The following is an 18,281-nucleotide window of genomic DNA, read 5'->3' on the forward strand; positions in this document are numbered from 1 at the left end:
TCATTTGCCTGGAGGTCTGCTCAGATTACTCTTCTCTTCAAACCTAGCGATCGGGCAAATGTTTCAAATTATCGGACCCAATTTTAGCCCTTCCCATTTTTCCTAAGCTAAGCGATAGCCGACATGTTTTTTTTTTTTTTTTGTGCGTCATATTGCATTGAACCAATGTGATTGGGGACGTCTGTACTTGGTGTAACGTTATGTATTTAAGATTCACCTTCTGATATATAAAGCTCTTAATAGTCAAACTCCATCACACATCAGAGATCTGATTATTCCATATGTTACTAACAGAGCACTTTGCTTTCAGACTGAAGGTTTACTGGTGGTTCCTAGAACTTCAAAAACTGTCATCAAGGGAAGGACAATCTTCAAGATTTAAACTTTTTCATTCAGATGTTGTTGTACATGGCATCATCTTCAAGTTCTCCATTTGTACTTGTGTGTATTCATATATGTCTGCTAAATCAGAGAGTTGTGCCTTGTGGTCCATGTGCCTGACAAAGCACTCTGAGAATCATGTTCTGAGTATGGCTTTTAGTGGCTCCGTGAGCCACAGGAACAAAAAGCATTTGTGCAAGAAAGAAACTGCAGATGCTTCATTACTCTGTAACTAAAGGTTCATGTTATTGTAATAATTTCTTGCTTCAGGTTCCAAGGTTGTACTTAACTGGGAACGTTCACAGAGGAGCACTGAGAACAGTTATGTAAGAAAGACCCTGCAGATGCTGCAAGACAATCACAGGAAGTTTTACCTGTTAGCAGATTCTCCAAAATGTAGTCACAATGATTAAAGGAATATATTCTCTATCACAATTTCAAATTACATCAATGTCAAACAAATTCAACTAATGTTGTCAAGCCTACATACAGTCCATACCAGGAATCATTAACTTTCAGAAACAACAGTAACTCTCAGTATGATCCCAAAAATATTAAAATACATAAATATTAAGAGTAATCTTAACAGAATCTTTCCATATAGAAAGGACAAAATTTTTAATTTATACTGTTAAAGCCTTTACAAATAAAAGATAAACTGATAATTCAGATATGGACATGAGATTAGCGAAATCAATAATTGATTTCTCTAATCGGCCCGTTCACGTATAATTGTAATTCATTCTTTTCTACAGGAAGATTTCCTTAAAACATGAAGGTAACCAAAGTTATTCCACTTCATGAAAATTGTGACAAACATTTTTTTTGACAATTTATCGACTTATCTCTTTCCTTTGTCAGATTTCAAAAGTTGTTAGAAAAATCTATTTGTGGACTTAAAGAAAAAGCTTTTCGTACCATTGATCACAATAAGCTGCTAAAAGTTTCGTAAATATGATAGAGGTCCTGGCATGAAAGGATCTCCAGTTTTTTAGAGAATAGAAAACTGTTGAGATAAACAAGATCTGACTTAAGTCTCACATTAACCGTTGAAAGTGCAGTTCGGTTCCACTAGTGAGCTTCTCCAACAGCTGTGGTCAACCGTCCACTGATGTCTGCAGCGACACTCAGCAATGGAGAACTTCAAGGTTGCGGTTCTGATGGACTCAAATAAACCCAGATATGTCAATTTGTCTTATAGAAATTCATTGCTGGTTCAAACATAATGACAAAGACTCACTGGTGATCAGCTGTTTAATTCGCTATGCACATAAATACAAGTATATTCTGATGCTTTTTTTTTTCTTTTTAAATATGCAATCCTTAGAATTTAGGTAATGTGGTCAAAAGATGTAAACCAATAGCCATGCATGAACTTTATTTATTAGTTTTTTTAATCCAAGGAAAAAATTTAATTCACATCACAAACTAATATTATGTAGCTCCAATGTTTCACACTCAGCACAAAACAGCAGCTCCAGCTTGGTGTCGAGTTTTTTTTCGCCAAGTTATTTTCCCTTTTGTTTTCATCCAAATTACTTTTTTTTCTCCCCCAAGTTCTCATGCCTGGTGTCGTCTCTCCCTTGTCTCACTTCTTTTCTAGCCTTAATTATCATCATCCCTGTGCTTCAGTCCTGTCATGTTCCAGTATCCCTGTTTGGGGTTTCCCTTAGTTTCATTAGCAGGTTCTGTTATCCTTTAGATGGAAGGTTTTAATTCTTGTTTGCTGAGCTAAGTTCGTCAGTCCAGCCTTATCCCTGCTAATTTAGCTCATGTTTTTCACCTGTTACCTGATCAGTTGTCCTCCTCACCTGTTTCACATAGTACTTCAGTTCTTGTCATGCCTTTGTCTTGTGCAGGATTCTCGTGCATTTTACGTCTGGTAGGTTTTGGTGAACCCTCTGGTAAATATCCTAAGCCTAAATAAATTATCATGCCACGTTGCCGTTTGCATTTCGGCTCTTCATCATCTCCACCTTCAGCCTCTCACCTGCTTTTCTTCCAGGATTGTCCTGGAAGAAAAGCAGATGAAAGTGGTCATGACTTGAAGCATGGTCTCTAGCATTAAAGGCTCAGGGAAGGGAAACTACTTGAATTCAACATGCGGCGTATTCTTATACAAGCGGTCTGTGTTCTCATTTTAAAGTGTAGCTGTATTTCAGTCTCTAAATCATCCTTTACCTCCCCCCACTACGACTCTTTTCAACCAAAACCTGTTCATCTCCCTTCCCTCGCATCTTCCCTCCTCCTCCTCTTGTCCTCGCTTGCTCCCACTTTTCCTCTTCACATCCAACTTTCGTCTGCCCACATACACACTCGCGCAAACAAACACAGTCCCCGTCTCCCCTTCGTTCTCTTCTCTCTTGTCTCTTTTCCTTTGCGTCTAAGTCGGCTCTGAGTCCCGAGGCTTTGTCAGAGCAAAGTGCTCCATCTGTGCTCCTCCACTCTCCCATCCAATCGCCCGCTAACAAACAAAGAAAGAAGGACCAAGAGACAAGAGCTTCAAGTTATGTAATGAGATTATGTAGAGATTATTACTGTATATCAGATATACCAAGCGGCTGCTAGAGGCTTAGCAATGGAATGACCATTTGTCTGGCAGGTTTCTGGTGGATAGATGATGAAGGTCGGACAGATTGGCGCGCAGCATATTTACTCTACAGATTAGAGCAGAGGTAACAAATAGATGCTTGTATTGCAAATGCCTCTGCGGCCACATATGGTGTAGAAGAACAGCATTTGCTCCGTATACGGGGGCTATCAGTCCTCAACAAAGCCACCTCTGGTTCAATTCCTGACCGAACAGGAGATTTGCTTCGTACTTTGCACCTAAAGTGTCTGTGACCATACATGGAAGAAGAATGACTGCTTGGACAGGGACATGAAGAAGAACATGGCTTCATGCAGTCCCATGTGATGCATGCAGGCACACAAGTCAAGTTTAAGAAATGCTGACGGTTCTATTATCATGGTCGTGTGATGATCTCCTGTTCTCTTGTGTGAAAGCTCCCTTCAATTAGCACCTACTCCTAACTCAGAGCTCCTCCAGTGAAGGTCACCAGGAACCTGTAAAGACAGATTAGTTCAGCACTCCAAAGTTAGGACTGCTGAACATTGAGGTCTGTAGTCATGAACTCAATGAAGCCAGTGTTAAATGACCAGTTATTCAACTGGTCATAAATATTTGACTGTAATATTTCTGGATTTACCATTATCTCTTTCAATATGCTGATGACAGAATTAGGGTGCATTCACACAAGCTCTGTCAGTTCGCTTTAACTGAACTGTAGTTTGCTCCCCTTGAAAGTCCAGTTTGTTTAGGGAGGTGTGACAAGTCAAACTCTAACGTGGATCAAAAATGTGAACTCTGATCCCCCTACAAACCTTGGTCTTGGTTCGGTTCAAGGGAATTCCAGACTGCAAGCGGATTGAAGATCAGTCCAAAAGCAGGGAGCGGCTTAAATAGGGTTAAATAAAGCCAAAGCAAATGCATGAGTCTCGAGCTTGAAGGAGAAGTGGCTCATGGTCTTTTGGAAAAGACAAAAGACAAATCCTACAACCACTACAACCTGATGCCACTCCATTTTTCTTTACATTGGTGAAGAAGGAAGTTGAGTTCAGTGTCTTCTTCAAAGGTTTTCATGTCATGTCCTTCAGTGGTTCTTGGTGCAGTGCCACCACAAGCGAGAGAAATAACAGGTTACTCAAAAAGGCTCGCTATGTTTGTATCAAACGTTGCAATTTTAGTCCTCTATCAAAGGGGGTTGGAAAGTGGTTTACATGAATATGTAGGCGGGAGAACATATGGTGTTCTTGCTGTGTTTTGATTTATAAATTGTATGCAAGTAGGGCTGCACCCCTTAGCTTTCCTTAATTTTGGGAGATGGGTGATCAAAGACGAGCTTATCTACTCGTCAGCAAAGGTCTAAAAATCAACCACTGTCCTCTTCTGCTGTCCCATGAGAGGTTTGACCAACAGACCAGCCCACCACATTATGTCTGCACATTTAAAGTTAACAACTGTTAACCCACTGTTGCCAGCTCAGCAACTGTCTTGCTTTATTTTGAGACATTTCAGACAAATAATTGGTATTGGGCAAAACTGGGATCAGCATATTAAGTTTTTTTTTAAGATCAGTGGTTAGTCAGAAAACTGCACTTGGTGTATATACTAATTGTGTGCATGTCAAATGAACAAATCAATAAGATAAAGGGGAATTATTTTTAAGTTGTACACAGATTGATTGGTACCAATTTCTTTAATTTTGGGTCAATCGACGATTGACTACGAGTTGCATAAGAAACTGATTTTATCCACAGATCTTTTCTATCTATCTGAGAGTGGGGTGCATTTAACAATAGTTATCCTACTGCTGCCAACTTTGCAACTTTTTCCATATTTAGTACTGAAACAACTCAGCATTTACACCAAAATCAATTAGGCTTTTTAAATATCAGTGATTAGCTAGAAAACTGCAATCAGTGCACCCTACTTTATTTAAATAATAGCAATCAGCCTGTAGAACAATTCAGTATTGACCATTAATAAAAAACAACACCTACTTAACAGATATTGAAGAAGTACCTGAAAATGTCTTGTCATATTAGACACAACATGCAGAGGAAAAAATATCTGGAAAATGTACTCTTTTCATCATCCATGCATTTATATATCACTTAAATAAATCTACATTTACCTACTAAATCTACCTGTGTCCCTCTCGCTCTCTCTCTAACTGTATCATGTATATATTTGCTTACAAATCTCAGTGTTATTCAGCCAGGGTGGAATATTTCCCCTCTGACAGCCAAACCAGGTCAACACCTTTTATTCGGTTATGACTGGATTTCTGCTGCATGTCAGGGGAAGGGCATTAAGCACGCAGGCTAATGCTACTTGTGCCTTTGCCATATGTAGCAGAAGAGTAAGCACTGCCATCACAATGAAATTCGATACATTTAAACACGCATATATCCTTGCCTGCCTTGCAGGTAGGATCTTGAGGGATCTCACGGTACTTAGGCTAATAAAGTAATTTAATAATCGGGGAAACCCTGGCAAGGTCTCTAATTAATCATTTGCAATTAGTCTCATTTTAATGGTAAACCATACATCGAGAAAATAAGCAACATTTTCAATTCAAAAACTCCTTTTACCACTATTTGTTTTTTATAAATAGACATGACCTTAACAACCAAGATATTTCTTGGTTTTAATTTATTATTTGATGCTATTCAACCATCAGATTGTTGTAAAGTGCTACTGTAGTGTTACAGTAAACCCTGATCATTCATGTAACTTGTCTGAAGAAATACGTGTTTAGAAATGTGGATGCTGACATTTCGTTAAGGATGTCTGAGCTGCTGTAGCATTTTTAGAATTTCAGATGATATTTTAGGTTTCAACAGTTGCAGCGATTTTTGCACGACTTGCACCCAAAGAATAGACTTTTCTTGAGTCCAATCAGATTGGTTTTTTTTTTTCTTTGGAGCAAATATTATCCACTGTGTCATCCATCGCTGTTGCCTCTGGATGTTGAGTGTCATATTAACAGGCGTACCACAAACACAACACAAAGGCTCTTTAATTTTCTATGTTAAAAATAAAAATGCAATTAACTGTGTACATATTTTTTGTGTGCTAAAATCAATTAATTAATTCGCATGTGTCAACTGAAGGCCCGTGGGTCAAATCTGGCTCTTCATAGCTTTTTATGCAGCTCTCTAGATTAGACTAAACACTAAGTGTGTTTAAATATTACGTTATCAATCAAATCAATGCTGTTTTTATCTGTTTAATGCCAAATTATATCAATCAGTCCCTACAGCTTCTGGATAATTATTGTGGAAATTCATGCAAAATCAACAAATCTCCACATTTTTTTGTGCTGATACATAATTAGGTGTTTATTGCAGAATTTTCTAAAAATTGTAAAAAAAAAACTTTCTTACTTTTACTGAACAGTTGCCTCAGTCTTAATTAATGTCAGATTATGGTCCATGATCTATACAGCGTGCAATAAAAAGTATCATCATAAATAACCTCAAATATCACAAATATTTCCAAATTTGTACCAAGAACACTTTGATTTTTATTGCAAAAAAATCACAAAAATGATCACAAAATCCTGGAGGGACTGAAAAGATGTACAATAATAATATTTAATTTTAAGAATTCACTGATTGTTTTAACAGTTTGTGAGCAGGTTTTATCAATACATCCTGGCACAACCGGCCCTTTAAGAGCATTTCTGATCTTGATTTGGCCCAAAACGAAAATGAGTTTGACACCCCTTAATTAATTTATCAGAATTAATGCATTTAAGCCTTGGCTTTAAATAATATTTGAATTTTGGTGATATATTTTCATAGAGGTTGTATCACAGTCAAGATCATCCAGTTTGTTCTCTTCACATCCCTGCACCTCCCAAAGAAAGTAGCCCTTACTTTACCATGACAAGCAAATGATTCACAATGAAATACTTTAGTCATGTCCGGAAAGAAGGCAAATAAAACATAAAACATGATGACCTAAAACTTAATCTTTATAGGGACTGTTAGCTACATATATATTTGTTTAAAAGTCTAATTCTATGCAGCTATAACCCATAAATTCAGCAAAAGCAGCCATATAACCAGTATGAATCTCCTTTAGGTACGCACGCAAAGCAGACTGTGTGTGTGTGTGTGTGTGTGTGTGATCGTGAAGCCAAGCTCTGGAGCTTCTGATGGGGTCCAGTATGGCCTGGTACTGGATGTCCAGTTCATATGTGATGCCTGGTGCTGCTTGAGTGAGCTCAGAGAAATGAAAGCATGAGTTGGGGTGAACACAGCACCATGGTCACTGCGACCATTTCCAGAGGGTGATTGCTTGCAGATGTTGCATCATGTTGTTGTTTTGCTCTCAGCAGTGGTTGTTAATGTAAGCAGCAGCACCAAGGAACAAACGCACTCTAACACTTTCACTAATATAAAATATATATTTATTTATATATCCATGTGCGCCCACAGTTCTTTCACCCTGTGCACATACAACACGCATCATCTACGGGTGTTTAGATGTTTTCTATGGAGAGTTCTTCCTTTATGGCTATTTCAATAAACGACGTTAATAAAACACCACAAAAAACGTATCTAAATGTCCCCGTGAGAGGCTGTTCCTCAGCCTACCATCAGCCTGTTGGTCTGGCTGACTGCAAACACAACTTGAACGTTGTGTTCTTCTGAGGAACAGAGTGAGAAGGAAAGCTCCAGACTGCTCCTCACCTGCTTTCTGTGCCGCCGTCTGCAGCCCCACGACCAACCCCAGCAGCACAGCCGCAAAGCACATCTGGATGGCGAACAACTCCTTTCGCTTTCTCCGCCTGGCTTTGCCCCTTCGCCGGTTCAGCATCACTCCTCCTCCCACGGCCGTCTCGGGCATCCCTTCAACCACCATGCGGGCCACTTCCTTCGGCGAGCGCTCCGGCGTTCCGGTGGTGGTCCAAAAGGTGGGAGAGCGTGAGGCGGAGGCAGAGAGCTGGGGCTGCGTGGGAAGGTAAGTTCTCAATAGGCGAACATATGACTTGGTGTCGCTGGTTTGGTAAAGTTCACGAGGCTTACGGGAAAGAATGTGTCCGGTCTGGAATTTCAAAATAAAATATCGAATTTAATATCATGTTTTCTGCTGTTTTGTGATGAGAAATAATCATCGCAAAGAATGTTTCTAAAGCGGACCCAGGAGAGATAGCAGATGGGTGTTGACTAGAATATGAACACAGGTACTTAGAATGTAAAATTAAAAACGTTTTAAAAATTAAAATTAAGTATTCAACATTTAGAAATGTGCAAACAGGTGTAATACCGGAAGCGTATCTGCCACCCCAGCAAAATAAAAGCAGTGACAAAATGTAAAAACTCAATGATATGGAGCCTTTCTGGTAACATGGAAGAAAAAAAAATATCATGTCCATGGTCAGGAGTAATTAAGTTTTGATCACAAGTTGTTTTTTGTTTCTTTTCTTTTTCTCCCATTTCACTAGACGGGCTAAATATTGTCACTGTCAATGTCAATATATTTGCAATACCAGGAAGTGACCCTAAGTGCTGTGCAAGAAAAACAGCACCAAGACCTGCCTCTTGGTTCTGATTGTTTTTTTTGGAAGAGATCCATCTTTTCAGAGATCATCTGTCTCATACTGTCAGGACATAGAGATTTAACAAATGTGTAAATAAAATAAAATAATTAATAAGAAGTTGCATATTGCAGCTTTAAATTTCTCTAAACTTTGTACAGATACAGTGAGGGAAGGTGTTCAACAGACTGTGCTCAGCAACTGCAAAACCACAACCACCTGAACTTCTGAGGATGGATATTGGAACATCTAAAAGCATCTGATTATTTGACCTCTGTGTTCATTATTGTGAGAATGGTGTTGCAATGGAAGTTTAACCCTTACCGTTTAATTTTAGTTACATAGTTTATGGTTGTGTTCAGTTTCATAGAATTTATTTTGTCTTAGACTATTGACTGGATGGTTATCCTTTGGTTTTGTAGCTCTTTTGAGTCTGAGCTGGTCTGGTTGAGTCTGATTTTTAACACACTCCGGAACAATAAAATCTTTCTTTATTTCTAATGCATGACTGACAAATACAGTCCAGCTCCTGAAATCCACATCCAGATATTGAAATGACATCATTACAGTGTGGAAAGAAGCTGGAGATTCATAATACCATGCAAAAGAGACAGTAGACTGTGTAGCATTAGTGAATAAGCTGCATGATCACATTTACAGTCTTTTGACCTATGCTCACACACACACTGCTCACACACACTCTTCGGTGATGGCTTTGGTATAATCCTCACCCACAGATACCGACAGCCATGATTTGACACAACAGCAACAGCATTATGATGGATTAGGAAACAGCAAATGATGTTTCTCTTTCTTTTTTGTGTGTTCATTTTCAAAATGGTTCATGTAAATATATGTAAATTTTCACTTAGATACAATCACAGGACCACCTACATCTTCACCTGATGATTTAGCAGGCCTGCCTGGAACATTCACAGCCGTTTTGACAACTAGAAAGGACGTTTTGTGCATAATTGTGCCTTTTTGTCAAACTCTTTTGTGTCATTATCGTAGCAGAGATTAAAAGACTGATAAGAACACAACAGTGAAAGAAAATTACAAACCGCAAAATATTCTTTTTTTTTTTTTTTTAAGTAATATTCACATAGAGACGTCAAATCTTGTTTCCTTTTGGGAAACAATCACCCACTGCTTCTGATCACACCTACCTCCTCCTGGGATCACTGGTAAGGAAAAGTAAGGCCCCCGATCCAGTCGTCCATCCAGAACATCGCATTTACAACTTACCTTATTTTTCCAGAAGTGACAATCTGCCTTGTTTGCATGTTCTTGAAATAAACTTGTTAAACTTTTTCTCAGCGTCTGTGACCGTTGATGCTTCTGAGTCTTTGATTAAACGTAACACATCAGAAGCAGAAGATTTAATCTGAAATATATAACCGAGACAGAAAAGTTCAAGCAGAACTCTGTGCGGGGGGATGAACGTTGAATGTTTTCATTCAGCAGTGCCTTCTCCTCCACCACTACACCTTGGCCGTAGTGATGCTGCCTTTGATGTGTTCGTTCAGGCATTGTCCTGTAAATGATTCCATGTTTATTCCTTTCTGCACCGACTATTGAAGTGGATCCTCCCCTTTTGATCATCAGGGATTTGGTTGCAACAGTTAAAAGGGCTTTTCTGTTATGTAAAGTTTGATCAGACGTGTTTGAAATTCAACGTACAAAACCCAGAAGACGGTGTCATAAATCATTACTGATATAAATTTGTTAGAAAAGTATTACTGATTGCACTTTAAAAATTTGATAGCTTTATGTTATTAAAGGTAATGTTTAAACAGTAATGATTTATTGGTTAATGTCAAGTTGTCATAACAAAGACATTTTGAATAATGTCAACTTTGTATTAAAAGTGTCATAATTTACCGAATGACGCTTTATGACAAGTTATAAATATTCATGAAGGCTTATTCATGTTCATGACATGTGTTATGTCATGTTTATGAAAGTGTCATGTCAGTCTTATTCACCCCTCTTCAAATAAAGTGTTACCCCCATGGGTCACCTGATGAGGTGGTCACAGGAACATGTAGCTGATAGGAGATGATAGTCTTGGAGGTGTTATGGGGTTGCTACAGCAACCAGTAGCTCCCCCAAGGCATTGCCTTTAATATATTATCATGTACAATATAGCAACTGTCATGTTGGTACAATTAAGGTATCACGTTATAATGTGATACTGTTTGAAAATGTATTTTCCTATTGGACAGCAATAACTGTCCACACAAACCAGAAAAACATTTGGATGGATTAATTTGACTCATTTTCAAGCTTACTCTTACATGTGAAAATCTAAAAACGTTCTAATAATTTCTGGTGAAAAATTCTGCAGTGTTTTTTTTCATAGTCAAAGTCAATTCCCCAACACGAACCTACTGGACAGACGTCCCCATTTTCTATAAAGTACAATAAGTGTGTGTGACGAGATGAGTGCTCATCTTCCAGTGATCAGCAAATGACCTTGCAGCCATGCACTGTCAACTGCTGTATCACCCATGACTTTGTTATTCTGACCTTTTAGCCCATTCCTGTTCCTCACTACAAATATTATTCACAACTTTAAAAAAAATCACCAAACCTCAGTTTGTAGCCCGTTTGATGGGCTATTGTGAGCTGTGTGCATGCAAAGGCCTCCTCTCCATCCCTACACAAAGGTGAATAGTCCATCAGTCCTGCATTCTCAGAGCAATCTCCTCCACAAAGCAAACTCTATTAGCAAGCACTTCCCTTCAGGGCTGACACTGACTTCTCTTATCAGACTCCACTAGAGAGTGTGTTTGTTCGTGTGTTGGAAGAGAGAGACTCTTGTTATTTAGGCTAAAATTGACCACAGAAGGCAAGTAGGCCTTGAGAAAGTCTTAAAAATAATGATTCCTTGCAAAATCTTTGATGGAATCAGTGAAAATATAATAGTTCCTGGTGTTAATAGCAGGAACTATTATAGCAAATATCGCTGCTTACAAATAGTATGTTAACTATTCCAATTTCTAAGACATAAAAAAATAGTTAAAACTCAATAACCTTATTATTTCTCATTACAATGAGACAATTATTTCATTATGTTTTTGAGATACTATCTCCTTATAATAAGATAAAATAAAGAAAACTTGGAAAAGATTATTATTTTGACTACACTGGCCCCTGTGGTTGGTCCAGAACTCCTTATGTGAATACATATTTTGTTATTAGTCTTTAAAATACCAGAATTTGCTTACTTTTGGCTGTCTGACAAGAATTTAGAAATATTAAATCATGTATTATGAACCGTTACTCAGTACTTGAGTACTTCACTTTTCATCAAATACTTTTTGCACTTGCATATCTAGGGCTTAATCTACTAGAACCTGGATACGGACAATTGGGGCTGTCTATTTAATTTGATGCCATTCTTGACGAATGGGCATGAAATGTAACAATTTAGTGTTAAAACTCTGGCATAGAGTCCTGGCTGTTGTTCAGATGTCATATTTCCACTACAAAAAATTTGCTGAGCACTGAGGACCACTGCTGTTATATGTTTTTATCTTGTGAAACTTTTTTGTTTGTTTGTTTTTGAGATGATCACCTGCTGTAATATATAACATAAAATAAAAGTTCATAATAGAGTGTTACACCTCAGAAAGTATGTAGTTGCGCTCCTGCATCCATCCAACAGTATTTTTTAATCTCACAGTGATCATCACACACAGTCACAGTCAAGAGAAACAAACGCTACATACAGATGGATGCTTCTTCTCCTTTGAGCAGAGAGCGCATAAACAAGGACATCGGTGCCCCCCAGAGGCTGCAGGAAGAACTGCATATCTCTGAGTGGAACATGGTTAAGTCTATGTTAGAGATACAGAGAGGTACGTCAGGATTTTAGGGATTAACGATTTATATAGTATTACTATTTATTGCAAAATGTTTCAATGATTGCATAAAAATCCAAGACTATTGGTCAATAGTGAGTGCTGTTTCCTGGGACTCTTGCTTTTATTTATAAGCCGACACCTGATATCATTATTCAAGGTAGGGCAGGCAGTTATCTTTGCTAATTGTCTCTTCAATGATATGATAACTACATTTCATTGCAAAGGAGACACACCTATTGTTTTTATGCTGCCATGGACGTTTAGACTGAAATCAACACAATTCTTTCATTAGATAGTACGTGCACTTTATTTAAATCAAAATTTATAGTCAGACACAATTAGCATAGGAAATTCTCACTATATAAAGAATGAGTTTCATTACAAGAGAGACAGTAAGTCAAGACTTTCCAAGAAATTGGTTTAACTGAAACCATATTTTCCTGAATCAGGAAAACTTTGGGAAAATCCTTTAAAGAAGACTTCAAATTCCCCTTTTTGTCACCAAAAAAATTAAAAGAATAAGAAAAGACATTTCTTTCTATATGTTGTTCTCATCGATGTTCATGTCTTACAGCTTGAACAGTACAGAGAAACAGTACAGATAGAGATTTTTATGTGCAGTAGGTACATAAAAAACCCTGACATGACCCTGCATGGATTACTGGAGTACTACTTAACTAACCTAGAGAACTAACACAGAGGGTAGAAACAGGAGAATAGGTATAGCTAAGCCAGAGTGATGCCATTACCCAGTGGACCATCACATCCAGTCAGCTTCTTTCAGGCGCTGTACATCCAGACTTCATTGTGGTGAGTTAAAGCAAAGAATGACTCATAGAGAGCCCCAACATAAATGTCAGAAAGAAACTTTTTTCCTGCTTCAGTCAAGGCGTCTCTGAGGATGTTTCTATTTTCCTCAGCAGCAGTGAAGCTTGGGGTTCCACCGTAAGACCTGAGGAGAGGGAACAGAAAAGTTGAAACCTTGTGTGGCGCCGCTGATCTCCTCTTCTCTCTCCTCCACCCTCCTCACTTTCTCTCTGCTACGCTACAGCTAGCATAGCCCGTTATGAATGCCCAGGCTAGTTAGCATGGCTATGGATGACGGGGGATAAACAGTTTTCCTGTAAGTTGTTTTTCTGCCACTAGCACATTGAGCAGCAAGTATAGGAGGATTATAGACAGCACTAAGACCCTCCTCCTGGTTCTGATTGGCTGTTTTTGGTCGGGAGTCGTGCATTTCTTCAGACGGCAACAGCAGCTCAGGGAGGTGGTGGAGTAGACTGATCTTTTCACAAGATATAACATTATCTGTAATGTTATACTGTCAGGACATGCTGACAGTTTTAACAAATATGTAGAAAAAAAAAATATATATATATATATAATATTTATTTATTTTTGATTTTTTAAATATTTTTTTCTTATAAATGTTACATACTGCAGCTTTAATTAATTTAATGTATAATTTTTAAAATCATCCTTAAATATTTACACTTAACTCTCAATAATTAAATTTGTAATTAAATTATTAAATATGTCAATAAATAATTATGAAATTATGAAATATGAAAATAACTAAATGTCTTATGAAATAATTAATTCCAAAATATAATTTTAAAGAAAACTTCTATTTAAAAATAGATTTTATTACTTCACTGTACTTTAATTTATGTTCATGGCTCCTGTGTAAGAGGTGTTATCATGAAACAATTTAAACCAGTGATCCCCAACCCCCGGTCCATGGACCTGTACCGGTCCGTGGACCAATTGGTACAGGGCCGCCCAAGAAATGGTGAAATATTTCCGTTTTATGTATTATTTGAGTCTGGAGGATCTTTTATTTTGAAAATCTTTTAACCGGAATCTCTCGGTTACTTGAGTGCCAACATTGAGCCCAAAAGCAGCAAAATTAGTAAGAAACGGATCAGATGTCTTTGGAAAGTTTCCTTGCAAAGGGGAAAGGCCCAGAGAAGAGACAGGAGAATGGATTTACCCCTGACCAATAGGTGAGTCCCACGTTAGAAGCCCGCTCTGCGTAACATGCGGCTACCGGCTGCTAATGAGGCAATGATGCTTAAAGCTGCTTCGCCACGTAGAGACCAAGCAGGCTGTGGATATAAGCAACACTTCGGGTGTCATTGTCTCTCATCACTCCCAGATGGGACCGTCTCGTTGCAGAGAACAAGCTCAGGGCTCGTTAGTCATTATCGTGAGTTAAAATCTTATTTTGAAGGGATATGTAAACGTTACCATAGCGACCAGAATCAGAGGGTTTAAGCAGTGGTCGAGAGGAGATGAGTAGAGCTTGTGAGTCTTAAGTCTGGTTTCGACGACAAGATTTATGAATTGTTGGCCGATTCTCCAAACCTCTGTGACCACAGAGCTGATAAAAGTACAACAGGTTCAATCGACTTGTATATCCAGCCACACCGCAGGAGCAACACACCACACGAACCGATTCCAGTCACGAACATCCCGATTCCAGAAGAAAATCCACAAAACTCCCAACATAGCGGGAATTTAGAATAACCAAACACGGATGACAATGTAGAAGCAGCAGTGATAGTTTGTGGAGTCATTTTAAGAGATAAAAGACGTAACAAAAAGAAAAGGTGTTGGATGAAAGACGACGGGAGCAGCCGCTCTATTTGCTGCACTATGATTTGGAGGTGAGTTATGTTTTTTCATAGTTAACATTTTTAATTGAATAAACATAATAAACATATATTATAATGACCTTTACAGATAATAATAAACATTTCCACATATCATCTCCGATGTCCATCGGACTCTCAGTTGCGCGATATGTCAGCTGTTTGGGATTCCCCTCTGTTCTTACGTCACCGCGCTTTCTGATTGGCTACCTGTCACATTCAACAGGTTGCATTCTCGTTCCCAATCAGGGAAAACCCCTCAGGCTGCGATAAAAAGGCCAAGACAACCCAAATTGGGTATATTCAGGATTTAGCGGGAACACCAACACGCAGAAGCCTTATCTGACGGTTCACGGCCCCCCGACCCTTCGTCCACAGATCCTGACCTCTGATTGGCTGCTCCACTCAGCCAGTCAGGACAAACTGACTACAGACAATGGACTGAGCACAGCCACGAAATGAAACATTAGGGTTGCAGACAAACAAAAATGCATACTATGCTTTTCTTTTTGAGAAAGGAATTTTTAAAAAAATTTCTAGACGATCTTCATTCCACCTTTCTTTCCACTGGGTGCTTATAATGCACACCAATAAAAAATAAAAGCTTGTTTTTGGTCAGCCTGTGGGTGTCTCTTGGGATTTTTTACCTGAAGTCTCCTCACCACAGTTTAGTCCACCTGTGCAATAATGTGTTCCTGGCCTTGTACATAATTGTTTGCCCCAGTCATTTGTCCCAAAGAGCATAGAGCCCTGTAAAAGTTGTTTTGGTTCAACACAATGCACACAGAACACTACTATGGCCGCCGTGTGACGACCCTTTCAGGGTCCTCGAACCAGGTCGTAGGCATTTTCTTTTAGATTTGAGAGAGATGGTGCGGTAATGGCCCAGAATCTTCGCAGTGGAAGACCTCCCTCCCAGGTGGACTTTTATGGGTTTTAAATACTTTAATGCTTAAAGTGATTAGCCTTATCTTTGACTCATGTCTATTTATCTTGGTTTCTGTATTGCCTGCTCCACCTGATCGCACATAACAAACCTTGTAACATCTTTTTTACAAAAATATTTTCTTACTGGGTTGAGTTCCAACAAGGCAACAATGCTCACCGGACATAGATGGTGGTGGCAGGTTTGTGCTCCACTGTGACCGATGTATCGGTGATCTCAGGCTTCGAGTCGGGTGAAAGAAACCACGACATGGAAGTAGAAGGAGTCTGACCCTCTGTTATGGTTATCAGTGCGGGCCAGCCATCGATGACCTCATAACCTGGAAAAGAAGACAAAACCATCAAAGAGAAGAACAATGTGTAGATAAAGCCTCTTAAAGTGGAAATACCAGTTTGACGTCATCTGTTGTCACCTGAACTGCACTCTGGCTCCAGTGGGTAGCACTGGGGTTTCTCTTTCTCTTTCTTGTAAAACACTGAAGGAAACCCTGACCTCTGGTACTTTGATTTCATTGTTCTGCTTTTGTGCTTCTGGTCTTTACTTCCTTCACAAGTTGCTTCCAAAACTATATTATTTAAGCAAAAAGATGAAGTTTAAGCTCCTGATTTACCCGCTTCCATCTGTTCGTCGGAGAAAGCTCTCAGTGTCTTTGTTGCAGTCAAGAGTGAAGAACTGTCTGTGCTGCTCAGCCTCACGGTTATCCAGTCAGTTTCAACATAGCGACGCTCCTCAAAATCCTGTTGCACAGCAAGCAAATAGAAATCATTTTTCTACTGACGTAGAGAAACCACTAAACATTTGTTTTTGAGGTAACTGCCATCATTCCTACCTCGTTCGTCTCTATGACTTGGTACTTCGGACACGGATAATCACTGCAGGACGAAGACTGACTGCTGCAGGTTGACACCAAGACCAGAGTTACGAGAGTGAACAGCAGCTTCTCCATCTTCTCCTGACAGACTCTTCAGACAGACTGCTATCATCTGTTCTTTTGTATGAAACTCATCCTCTTAAAAATCCAGACGATCTAGTCAAACAACCCATCCCACATATTTCTGCGACCCTGCCGGGAAGACTGGTGTTCGCTTGGGTGTGCTTTAAAATTCCAAATTACTTTTACATCGCATTCATCTATTTTGAAAGCAATTAATTATTGCATTATGCAAATGCCTGTGAAAGTGGTTCAGCGAGATAAGCCCTAAGGGTGGAAAGGTAAATTTCCACAGGCAAAAACATACAAAAAATAAATCACTAATAGCCTCACAGTTATAAGATTAAAGTGCAAACTTTTGGTACCTCTGTAAAGGTAAGACATCAAAGAATGGTTTCTTGGTGTCAGTACTATTGTAGCTTTTACCCTGTCTGAGTTATTAGTAATAAAATACAATAATTTTTGCATTTGTTTGCCAAAATGTTTTTCTAAATAAATATTGCAAAACATCACTAAAATATACTGCTCAAAAAATAAACTGAACACTTAAACAACACAATATAACTCCAAGTAAATCAAACTTCTGTGAAATCAAACTGTCCACTTAGGAAGCCACACTGATTGACCCGACGAGGGTCCCCGTTGTCAATCAGTGTTGCTTCCTAAGTGGACAGTTTGATTTGACAGAAGTTTGATTTACTTGGAGTTATATTGTGTTGTTTAAGTGTTCCCTTTATTTTTTTGAGCAGTGTATAATTCTTCATACAAAAACGTAGTTTAGACTTTTAAATCTACATGTTGGGTAAAAGTTCACCAAATTTGAACTCAATCCATTGAAAAATATAGTTTTTATAAATGTTTTACTGAGAAATGTCCCAGGCGGAGAGGTCATTTGGAGACATTCATACAAAAATGTCTCTAAACTGTGTCAAATGTGTTTTTCACATCAATACTGGGAATTTCATTAAATTAAATTGCTGATTATCATTGAATGACACTTAGTACATATAATATAACCATTGGTCATGACATTTACCCCATTATATGCAAAAAAATCCTTTTTTTGCATATAATTTGCAGGAAAGGTACGTGAGGGTGAAGGAGCACACGCTCTACATTTCTCAGGTGGATGTGAACAAAAGATACGCTCGCTCTACCCCTCCCCTCCCCCACCCCCGAGGGAAGCTACGAGTAAAGGAGCACACGCTCTACATTTCTCAGGTGGATGCGAACAAAAGAATAAAAGATATGCTCGCTCTAACCCTCCCCACCCCCCGTTTTACGTGAAAGGTAAAACTAGCTACATTTACATTAGCAGCTTCGTGCGTTTCCATCCGATTTATGTGTTCGCATCCACCTGAATAACTGCATAATATGTAGTTG

At 38.7% G+C, this 18,281-nt stretch overlaps 2 protein-coding genes across 2 annotated transcripts in view; both read right to left on the reverse strand.

The window, feature by feature from the left end:
- LOC103476508 (sodium/potassium/calcium exchanger 3-like) overlaps positions 1–7,988 on the reverse strand; it is a 46,853-nt gene extending 38,865 nt beyond the window's left edge. Inside the window, exon 1 of the mRNA XM_008428913.3 lies at positions 7,648–7,988. Within this exon, the coding sequence (XP_008427135.1) occupies positions 7,648–7,819 (172 nt within the window). The 5' untranslated portion in view covers positions 7,820–7,988. The remainder of the gene's footprint in view (positions 1–7,647) is intronic.
- A 4,659-nt stretch (positions 7,989–12,647) lies between these two features.
- On the reverse strand, positions 12,648–17,023 carry LOC145555059 (uncharacterized). The gene is made up of 4 exons (XM_081616248.1): positions 16,797–17,023; positions 16,578–16,704; positions 16,127–16,286; positions 12,648–13,319 (listed from the first exon to the last, which is right to left on the reverse strand). The coding sequence occupies exons 1-4, from the start codon at positions 16,911–16,913 to the stop codon at positions 13,148–13,150; spliced, it is 576 nt and encodes a 191-aa protein (XP_081472374.1). The 5' UTR covers positions 16,914–17,023; the 3' UTR covers positions 12,648–13,147.
- Between the last annotated feature and the right edge of the window lie 1,258 nt (positions 17,024–18,281).

The sequence above is a fragment of the Poecilia reticulata genome, chromosome 15, assembly GCF_904066995.2.
Source record: "Poecilia reticulata chromosome 15, P_reticulata-male-v2, whole genome shotgun sequence".
NCBI lineage: Eukaryota > Metazoa > Chordata > Actinopteri > Cyprinodontiformes > Poeciliidae > Poecilia > Poecilia reticulata.

Bases quoted from the DNA above. Each gene is read 5' to 3' on its own strand.
- LOC145555059 (XM_081616248.1), bottom strand. From the start codon at position 16,913: ATGGAGAAGCTGCTGTTCACTCTCGTAACTCTGGTCTTGGTGTCAACC. The intron at 16,287-16,577 runs GTAAATCAGGAG...CTTCTTTTCCAG, and splicing joins CGACGAACAGATGGAAGCGG to GTTATGAGGTCATCGATGGC. The intron at 13,320-16,126 runs GTGAGCATTGTT...CCCTCTCCTCAG, and splicing joins GCCACCACCATCTATGTCCG to GTCTTACGGTGGAACCCCAA.